Below are 10629 nucleotides of genomic sequence, written 5' to 3'. Positions count from 1 at the left end.
TAATATAGTAGTTTTTTTGCAATTGTTTATCGCTCACGATGATCAGTACCTGACCCATCTGCGATCCCTTGAGCCAATTTCACTTCCCGCTGTAAATTAAATTCCACTGTGACTGTCCACACCGTGGGTTTTAATGGCAGATGCTTGTCTCTAAAATGCTGCTCTGAACAACAGTTTCTGCTTCCTTGACCTAAAGGAGGCAGGCGCCCAATTGTACATGCGTACATTTTAGTTTACAAGTCCCACTAGAGTACTCCTGGCCTGTGAGGACAGTGGTTTAGTAGAAACGTGGAATGGAGGAAAGGACACTGATGATGTCATCGTGATATCGTCGCAGCGATCTCAGGTCAAGTCTGAGGCCTCACATTTTCCGCAAAAAAAGCCTGCATCCCAAACTGCAATTGTGGGGTTGTGAAAAAAGGGCGAGAGAAGTGTAGAGGGTGCAGTGAACGATGAGTTGCATTGTGGGATATGGAGGATCTAGTTTCATTGCAGCTCTTTGCCCACAGCAGACACAGGAAGTCACAATGTGTCATCCTTTGCTGCTTCAACTTTGACCATTCTTTTTCTCTTGCAAGTCCCTTCACTGGAAGGAATCAATTAATTAAATGTTTACGACCAAAAAGTGTGTAGCAATGCCATGAACACCCTCAGAGCTCCTTGCTAAAGTTTGCTTTTGCGAGCAGGAAGGAGGACGCGACGCTGCTCTGTGTTCTCCTCCTGAACAGGATGTGATCTGTGGCCACCTAGAGGTCACATACGATATCACAGACATCTGGTCTCATTTCAAGGGCAACAATAACCTCAATCCGCCTCCATTAACGGGATCGTGACAGTGGATTATTGGCACAATATTCATAATTAACATAAATCATGACGGTATTATGCAGACAGACATCTAATCCACCAGGGATCCGGTAACCGCACACTACATATGTCTGATAAGAGCACCCCCGCGCAATAATCCTATTCACATTTTTTGGACCGCAGTTGTTGTGTTCCCAGCATAAGTTTACACTGGCACACTACAACCACAGCTCTGTTGGAGAAAACAGAGATGGATGTTACTGAGCAGGAAAGCTGTACCTGAACGTGGCACATCTAGTGTGTGAGCTAGCAGTTTGGAAATAGAAGCACTTTCACGAGCGCCGTGCGATAACTTGAAATGCAACAAATGAAATACTTTTAACATTAGCTGCCTGTTGGAAGGATGCACATTCGCTTTAAAAGGGGCAGATATTCCTGTTAAACTGAAGAAGGGCCTGGTTGTGCACGATACGGCGACTTTGCACGCCCAGAGAATTTGGCCAAACAGATGCTGAACTATAGAAAGCTCTTTCCAGCACTCAGTCATCAGTGGCGGGCCTGCACTTTAAGCTGGAGAAGAGAGCCTCATCTTCTTCAACCGAGGCCTCGGAGCCACAGGTAAGGAGGCGTTGATGTCTACCCTCTTCCTCCTACCTATGACCCCTACATTGATATTGACACGTCATGACCGCGTGACCCTCCTCTGAATTCATGTAGGCTCATGACGTCCAGGTAACTGGACGCCAGGTTTATGCAGACCCGTGAATAACCAGAGAATGAGCGGATTACACCTGTCTGCTGGGACAGAGGATCCGTTTCCTTTACATACACTGCAGCCGACTCCTTACTATTCATCTGCACTGTGTCCACAGCCTCATGGTTATAGACGGACACAAGCTGGCTTGACGAGTTTAAGTTGATTTTTCTGCCCACACGTCCATATTTTCACTCTATTAAAGCAGCAGCCATGTTTGAGTAAGACATGGTATTTATATGGATGTACCAAAAATGTTTTAATGAACTATTAAACACAAATTGAGTAGGTTTTGTTTCACTGTTGTAAAATGGAAAGACAAATACTAAACACGCATTAAATGCTTGATTACGGTGTACTTTGTCTCCCTCAAGTGGTCTGAATGATAAATGACATGTTTGAGTTTGGCTCTGATGAAAAAGAACTTTCAGATGTTTTCATATATCTTTTTTTTTTTTTTTTTTAAGTAGACATAATTACAAGTCGGAGCAGGAAAAACACAGGTATAATTAATGACTTTAATGATGGCTGCATTCCATTCAGAGGAGACAGTTTTGAGCCCCTGGCGCTGCGCATGCTGGTCCTCCACCGAGGGCGTTAAACAGAGTGGGAGACATCGTTAATGTTATTAATTGCACCTGTGCATTTCTGGCTTTGACAGTCAAAGTGCCCGCTGTGAGGAAAAGACATTACAGCTCTAATCAACTACTTATCTCGGTTTCAGCAACGCGTGTCATCTGTACTGAGGACTGCGTATGAATGTCTGGGAGAAATGTTTTGAAAAAGTGCAAAATTACAGCTCATAATTATAATTTCCATTAAAGTATTTAACAGGAAATTAAATAAAGTGGCAATTTGGCCTAAATTACTGAAAATACATCATAACATTAATGATATCTATGATCTCTTCAAGTGTCCTAGTGAGCCTCAAGGCAGTGTGACGGTGAAGCAGCAACTTTGGAACTGCTCCATATATTGATGAACATATGGATATAGTATATTCCTGAACACATGTACCTTGTGTCAGTGTTTATAGAAACATACACTTGGTTTGTGCACATACATTCGTGACACTTGTATTTATTCTCCCTGCTGACGAAGTAGAGACGTGTGCAGTGCAGAGGCACATGTGACAGGATTTATTAATTAAAGTGATTTAAGTCAACAGAACCGCGGGGTGGAAAGGCTTGTGCTGATTAACATGCTGATTTTCTCCATTTAGTCGTGACATCAGATTGCAACCCCAATCCATTCTGCGAGTCGGCATCAGCCCATGTCTGCTGAGGACAAAATGAGTCTCTTGTGGAATAATAGTATATGAAAAATGGAAAATAACATTGTTTCAATATGTTTTATCCACTCAAGTTTACAAGTTTCCTGTGTCGAAACAAGGGGATGCTGCTACCGGCTGACAGATGCTGTTAAGTGCACAACACCTTTGTATTGCTACTTACAGAGTGGAGATGTATGCTAAAGTTGAGTTGTTTTGATTACCTCTAGATATCATTTAGTTGCTACACATTTATTCGTTGACATAAGAGCACAGTGTACAGAGTGCAGCTCTACTTCAGCAAACTGAGATGAAACAGACAATGAAAGTGTTGAATAAATGCTCATTGAAGTTCAGAAATGTTACGTTTATAGTAATTGTTATGTTTGATCAGATGAATCTCAAAACAGCACCACATCTGTATCCATACACACATAAATGAAATAATGGAATAATCATCCTTTGTACACTTGAACCATCCAACTAATATAATTAAAAGGGCTCTAACTACATGCACACACACACAAAATCAAATATTTTAAAATGTTTAATTTCTGATCCAACATCTAAACCAATCAACTCTTGGATAGAAGGAGAACCGGGTGTTTCCCATCATGCCCTTTGTGCGCTGCCCAGATGCTTCCTGAGTGACGATCAAACACCTTTCGTTGGCGTTCGAAGGCTTTGTGCTAAAGTTTGCATCCTTCACATAAAATGCTGTTGGTAACTAAAAGCATGACCTTTTGTAGGCAATAGTGCATTAAATATTATAATAGCATGCCCATACTTGTTAAAGTAAAACACGTGTCACAGTAACTCTTTAAATTTGAAGTTTTGGTGTTGTTAAAGACCAAATGCAGACCTTTAAACTCAACAGGTATAACTCCACAGCAAAGATGAAACACTGTACGGCAATAAACACTACAAAGTGTCCAAAGAGAAGCTTTTACTCCAGAGTACTGGGCTTCAAGTCGAGGTTTACCGACTCCATGCTGTAATTTTTCAAAAGTCGACCGGGTTCCCAGGATTAGTTGAAGTGTTTTGAATAGGTGAAAATAAATTACTTTCGAGATAGCCACAATTATTCTTAAAACATTCATCCTTCAAAAATATTGTTGATTGGAAAAGTCCTTCCTGAGAGATATTTTATTGTGTCTAAAAATGTAAATTGTATATCTTCTTTTACTGTATGTTGCACACCATAGTGTATATGAGCCTACATTAGTCACGAAATATGCCGTGATAACGTTGTTTCTACTTGAGGCACACTTTTAATGTTAAAGCATTAAGTGGAATTAAATTAATCACACAATGCCTCCAATGATTTTGGTGACAACACTTCTTTGTGTACATTTATTAATTGCATTGATTGTAATAAAGTACATTGTTGTTTGAATCGCTGTGCAAATATTCTAGGATCTATTAAAACAGGGATTCTCAACCTTTTTGACCTCGGGGTCCTTACTTTTCAAATATTAACACTGTATTGGTTTATTACGACACTGCAACACGACTTTGGATAAGCAGCTGAAAATAGTTGGATGGATGGTTTAGTAACTAATTGATCTCATTCTTGGTTGCACTTGTATTCAATAACATTTATTGATGTATTGTGTTCGGCAGCACTTTCATCTTCATTATTTTTCCTTTTAAATACTTCTAACTGTCGTTACAGGCGAGAGGCTGGCTGAGTGTCTTCTTCTACATGCCGGAGCCTGTTAAACTGACTGACGCATTACCGCCACCAAGTGGTGGGAAGCTATATTATAACTGAGCGTCTCGTGGATAACCGTTAAGTCTCTGGTGTCTTCAATTCATCACCTATTCGGTCCCACGGCCCTCGCAGCCCACAGGTGAAAAACGGAATATTTTGGCGGCTCTATGGTTAAGAATCACTGCTTTTAAAAAAGTCAAAATAGGGACTGGCTTTATGCTAGTACAGTTTTTACTATGAGCATTTTACCAACCGTATGTGTGCAAAATTATAGTTAAATCCCATTTTGCTCAGACACCACATCCCATTAAATCTTCTTCCAGTTTTTCAAGATGGCCTCCGCTGCGTCGAGAGTACTATCTTGCTGTTAAGAGAAACACGGAAGGTTATGAAAATATTGTGTTTTTTTCAGAGAAAAACATGAATCCTAACATAACACTTTTTGGAAGCGCTGTTTTTTTATTTTATTTTATTTTTTAATTTTACCTTAATGAAGCAAAGGCGAATGTATTTCTCAAACTGCTTCTTGGACTCCTCTCCAACAAACGCCGTGACTGGAATGGCTGCCAGTTTCTGCAAAGAATATTGATATAAGGAACAAAACTTAAATGGCTGCAATGGGAAAGACACTTAAGAGTTAGGAAGTATTGCATATTGTAGGGAGATAAATGAATGAAACCAAGTCATTTACCTTTTCTTTAATCATCCACTTTACAAACTTGTAGTCGTAGGCCTCGTCTTCGACCATATGCGACAGGTCCTGATCTACAACCAACACAGAGCAGAGATGAACACCCGGCAGGCCGACAGAGCACGGATCCGCGTGGATAACGTACCGGTTAACGTACGGGTTAACGTCCAGGCGTAACGGTTAGGAGTTAATGAAGTTTCAAGTTGTGTCAACATTTCAATGGGCTCTCTTTTTATTGGCAGAACGCAAACATTGCTAGTAGTTATTTGTATTAATAGAAAGAGTTTATCGAAGCATAAAAGATATGCCCCATTGTAATCACTCTGAAAAAAAAGATGTATTAGTTCTCAATGTGAATTCTCTTTTTAAATATTGAGTTAAGAGGTATTGTATTCATTGGTTCTATATATGTGAGGGCCAGTAGCTGTTTCCTCTTAAAACTTGAGTTTTAAGTTTTATGAATTTCAAATCATTGAGTGTACATCTAAAATGATTAAAAACAGTTTTTCCTTAAGAATACACAACGCTTTTAACTCCTAAATGTGATGCAAACAGGCATTCAAGTGCAAATACACTTTGGGATTTAAAGCAAAAACCTTTCTACATAACAGCAGAGGGACGGCTTTTGCATAAAGTGATCTGCTGGGTTTCACAAATCTGGCAGTTCTCTTATCAAAACGACAGCTTGGACTTGGCAACTTCTTCTCTGTGAGCTAAAGCTTCCATCTCGCGTCACCCGTTCAATTCATTTTCCGCATTGGCACGTAACGTCAGCATGAAAACAAATACAAAAACCCAAATTGTTAACGTAACTAAATTGCAGAGAAAACAAGCTACCGAGCTGGATACGTCCGAACGAGTTAAGCAGCAGCGGTGCAGACGCGCCAGTGATGTCGGCTTCGATGTTCAGAAACTCACGGAGAGGCGTGACGTCCACCAGCATGAAGTAGCCTCCCTCCGGAATGATAGGAGTCATGCCAACCTCCTGCAGGATGGCAGCCATGCGGTCCCTCTTGCCCTCAAGTTCTTCTGCCAGCGACGAGAAGTAGCACTCCGGCTGACCCATCAGCTTCAAGTTATGCTGCAAGCCTTGTGCCACAGCCTCCTGCGAAGAAAAACATTTATAAAACAATCTGAAGAAACTACACTTTGGATTTCAAGGAGGAGCTTTGCAAACATGCCTGTAAAGGCGTCGGGCAGGTGTAGAGAGTATTCTGCATGACCGTCTGAAGGTGCGTCATCAGGTGCTCCGGTCCTATAGACCAACCGAGCTGGGAGAAAAGAATTTCAGCGACATGATGCGCAAGAACTTGAATTGTTGAATTTTAGAAATCATGTTCCCAGCCAACACATTTCTTACCTTCCACCCGGTTACGCTAAATGTTTTCCCCGCACTACTGATTGTGATCGTTCTGTCCCACATTCCCGGCAGAGTGGCTTAAGAGACAGAAAACAAACATCAAACCTTCATGAAATTAGAACTGAGGAGCTGCATATTTCTATTTCTATTTTTTTTTAAAAAGATGGAAGGCGATTGTCTTTGATTGACTACTTTGTCTAATGGGTGAGTTGAGCGTACCTATTTTGATGTGTTCGTGTCCCCGGTAGATGAGCCACTCGTAAACCTCATCACTGAAGCACAGAGTGTCGTGTTTAATACAGAGGTCAGCGATCATCTGCAGCTCGTCTCTGGTGAACACCTGCAGGAAGAGGACAGGACTGACTGAACGCACCGGTTCGCTCCGGCGTTGAAAGTCAGCGCAGGCGTTTTCTCTTGGACTGATTGCGAGCGTGATGCACACTTACCTTCCCGATAGGATTGTTGGGGGTGTTGATAATGATGGCCTTTGTCTTAGAGCTGAATTTACTGGAAAGCTCATCCGGGTCCAGGAACCAGTCGGCACTTGTGACCGTCTTCTTTCCAGACTTCTGAAACATAACAGACGACATTTCGTTAAACTCCACTAACTTACTCAAGGCGTTGAGTAGAAACTGTACACTTGTGGTACATGAACGCCAAAATCATCCGTTGCGGTGGGTGGAACTTACGAGGCGTAACGGTATCAACACAGGCGTGGCCCCTGCCATTCGCACCATCGGTACATAACAGTCGAAGAAAGGTTCTATTATGATGACCTTGAGAGAAAGACATTACACAATAAATACATTGTAAATACTGGGAACACATTGGTGAATATGTATATAAATCAATGAATATAAACACCTGTGTGTCACCCAGAGAGAGTGAGAGAGAAAGAGAAATGTCCGTACCTCGTCTCCATCTTCCACCAGTCCTTGCATGGTGCTGAATAGAGAACCATAGCCTCCCACTGTGACCAGGATTTCTTTGAGGGGGTCAATCTGGCGCTCGTAGACCTTCCCATAAACCTGAGAAAGGGCTTTCACCAAGGACGGATGACCCTTGCAAATCAACAGAAGGTAAAAAACAGGGGAACGCTAAAGTCAGTAGCACATATTTCAGAGAACACTATTATGATGGCAATTTTAATTTCATGTGGTTTCTCTGATCCAAACACTTAAAAACTGCAGCTTTTGTACAAGATGAGAGTTCTAGCTGGTAGATAAGTAATAATACATGCCAGGGATTGTTGGATACCTTCTACTTTTTTATTTGATTGTAAATTTCTATTAACTAATGTTTCCCGCTGACTGCTAATACATGATGTGCATCACTCCATTCATTCTAAAATACAGATCATCTCCCGTCGCGACCTAAATTAAATTCAAGATTGATAAATAGCACTAAAAATAAGAGGGAAAATATGGACTTTTGACTTTGGGGCTGAACTGTCTCTTCAAATAACTTGATTCCAGAAAACTACTCGTTAGTTCATCGTTCTTACGAAGCCCCTGGTGTACTGGTTCATCTTGTCTACAGATGCAGCCTGCGCGAGTGCCTCCTTGACGTACGACGGTGGAGGGATGTCTGGAAAGCCTTGGCCCAGGTTAACAACAGACGGGTCGGCCGCCAGTGAAGTGAATGCCACCCTGAATTGACAATAAAACAAGCAATTACTTGACAGGACTAGAGACTTAAACAGAACAAAGTAATGCTTTTGACCAAATAAACAAATTTCTCATGAAAAAAAAACTTGCATGTTGACAGAGTGAGTGTCAAAAGTGCAATAGGTTATACAAATAAATCAATCATTCAGTAAAAAACACTCCCATTCCCATTCAATTTGTTTATATGACATGTATCAAAATCAAGGACAGACTTGCTTTGCTCTTGTCTAACGTCAGTGATCTGGCTGCCTCTCATGTCACAACAGTATGGTGTATGTCACTCCAAAGGTCTGTGAACACAACTCCTCAAAGTGCGCCGTACAAGGAGAGGATTGTTTGAACTCACCAGACATTCTTGTCCAGTCCCTCGATTCTTTTGGAGTGTGTGTGCCGGGATGTCATTATATGCTGCAACACAAAACGGAGATGCATGAGAGATAACACCTTATGTCAACTTCTTAACAAGTGTCCCTTTACTTTTTGCAATCCCAATTACTACTTACTTGCCTGTCCCACAAACTGTGTGCGGGCAGTAAAATAATCATCAACCACTCACTCTGCTGCCATACACCAACATACCAGGACTTCGGTCAATGTTTTTTTTTTCTATTTTACTCTTGACACCAGGTCAGTGCATAATCTGAATGCATCATCCAGCCAGTCACAGGCAACACCATTCCCTCACTGCACTGGTGTTAATAAGATGAGGTTGTAAAGTAAGAGTAGCAGTATCCAAGAACTTAAAGCTTTCTTTTAACGTTGTTAAATGTAAAGTAAGTCCCACCAGTAAGTTCATCACCAGTCAGACTATGTGGCTACATGGAAAGAGCTTCAAAGTGGACTTACCTGTGAAGTGCAGAACCTCCTTTTGCAGTTTACGTTAGCTGAATGACATGCAAGCTTGGAGCGATTCAGGACTTGTCGTGTCAAGTTCATGCTGCACAAGCCGAGGGATGGAAAAACACGAGTTAGAGTTTTCTCATATTGTACTCTTAAAATGTGTGCTTACATGTTTGATTTATTTTAATTTATGTTGTCTATATGTTATATGTTGTCCTTTTTTTTAATTTTTAAACTGTGTTTTGCACTTTATTATTATTACTATTGCACATTTCACTATATGTTGGACAGAAGAGAAACATACTTTCGATCTTCTGTAAGTTTGCACTGCACATTGCACAAAATTGATAATAAAATTGACTTTGACTTTGATTCGGCCACACGGGCCGTTTGCTTCAGTGCACGTTGCCACCCGTGCATCTATTTACAGTTGTTGTAAGGGTCATTTCACTGCAGCACTCTTTTTAGAGACCAAACATCACCATAAATCTAAGTGCGGTGGCAAGATCTGACCAACACATATGTGTCCTATGTTCAACACACATTTAAATAACCAAAATTAGACATCAAGAATTAGGCTGACAACTGTTTGTTGACGCATTAGTTCAGTTGGAACAAATAAACATGACATTAAGTCATAGTTAATGAAAGTGGCAATGTAACTGACTACAGAGAGGCCATAGGGAAATGTAAGAATGCACAAACAGTAACACTGGCAATACATAAAATAACTTTATTTGCAATTTCGTCTTTATATCATTATGTATGTTTAGATATTGTACACTACACTAAGTACAAATACATCAATATGGAGAAGGGTCACTTTGAATGAGCTTCGTGCTGCCTGTCGGACAAACACCGTCTCTGAAGGGGGTCACCTTGGACTCCTTACTATTTTAAAATTCATTTCATTTATCAAACATACAGCAGATGGGGCCATTGTGCTACACATAAATCCAGCAGTCGCCTAAAACAGCGTTAGTCCATTGGCAACTAGGTTAAGCTAATTTTGCACGGTTGCGAGGGTTTCTAACGGAAATACAAGCCCAATAAAAAAAATGGGGAATTGAGACCACAATGGGGAAGTTTTACACCCCGTTTTTCGCCTTCAACTGTGAGAGGTTCTCGTTGCCCCACCGAAACGTTACAACGGGACACATGCATGTTGTTCGTGTTATCGTGCGCCACAGCCGAATGACTCACCGCCGTACTGTCAAGTGATGTTAGCTCGCATTGCTAGCACTCGCTAGCTAAACAGTGGGCAGCATTTAATGATTGGCGGCTGGCAAACAGACGAGCTGTTGCGCTCGCTTTCACTTGCTTTTAAAAGGAGGCAGCGACAGTTAACCGCCGTCGGTCATTCTTCATGATAAACGTATTATGTAAGCGTGAGTAATAGAAGTTATGCACCGCCAGCTCTGCAACTACAACTTACGTGTCGTTACACTGAACTGACCCAACAGCGCTCCAGTAGAAGTAGAACGGTCAGAGGAAGGAGGGCAGGAAAAAGTGGTGCTGCCTTCACA

General features: G+C 41.3%; 1 protein-coding gene across 3 annotated transcripts; it reads right to left on the bottom strand.

Moving 5' to 3' along the window:
* Window positions 1-2748: 2748 nt before the first annotated feature.
* On the bottom strand, window positions 2749-10595 carry LOC137793714 (kynurenine--oxoglutarate transaminase 3-like). Of its 3 annotated transcripts, XR_011078237.1 has the most exons (15): window positions 10539-10595; window positions 9110-9200; window positions 8610-8671; window positions 8101-8245; window positions 7508-7657; window positions 7286-7372; window positions 7043-7165; window positions 6816-6936; window positions 6597-6673; window positions 6418-6507; window positions 6155-6341; window positions 5237-5310; window positions 5032-5118; window positions 4799-4909; window positions 2749-2838 (listed from the first exon to the last, which is right to left on the bottom strand). XR_011078237.1 is itself a non-coding variant. In XM_068590022.1 (14 exons), the coding sequence occupies exons 2-14, from the start codon at window positions 9197-9199 to the stop codon at window positions 4853-4855; spliced, it is 1350 nt and encodes a 449-aa protein (XP_068446123.1). In that variant the 5' UTR covers window position 9200; window positions 10539-10595; the 3' UTR covers window positions 2927-4852. The 3 variants fall into 3 exon arrangements, 2 of the variants coding, with proteins under 2 accessions (XP_068446123.1, XP_068446124.1); XM_068590022.1 differs by lacking the exon at window positions 2749-2838 and having other exon boundaries at window positions 2927-4909; XM_068590023.1 differs by lacking the exons at window positions 2749-2838; window positions 10539-10595 and adding an exon at window positions 10307-10532 and having other exon boundaries at window positions 2927-4909.
* Window positions 10596-10629: the final 34 nt, after the last annotated feature.

Source organism: Clinocottus analis, unplaced genomic scaffold (genome assembly GCF_023055335.1).
Source record: "Clinocottus analis isolate CAN_PGR_092001 unplaced genomic scaffold, fCliAna1.0.p SCAF_23, whole genome shotgun sequence".
Classification (NCBI taxonomy): Eukaryota; Metazoa; Chordata; class Actinopteri; order Perciformes; family Cottidae; genus Clinocottus; species Clinocottus analis.
The sequence above is the reverse complement of the archived record's forward strand: the minus strand, read 5'-3'. Positions and strand labels throughout refer to the sequence as shown.

Bases quoted from the DNA above. Each gene is read 5' to 3' on its own strand.
- LOC137793714 (XM_068590022.1), bottom strand. From the start codon at position 9,199: ATGAACTTGACACGACAAGTCCTGAATCGCTCCAAGCTTGCATGTCAT. The intron at 6,937-7,042 runs GTAAGTGTGCAT...CTCTTCCTGCAG, and splicing joins CCAACAATCCTATCGGGAAG to GTGTTCACCAGAGACGAGCT. The intron at 5,311-6,154 runs GTGAGTTTCTGA...TGTTGGTTGTAG, and splicing joins GGTGGACGTCACGCCTCTCC to ATCAGGACCTGTCGCATATG.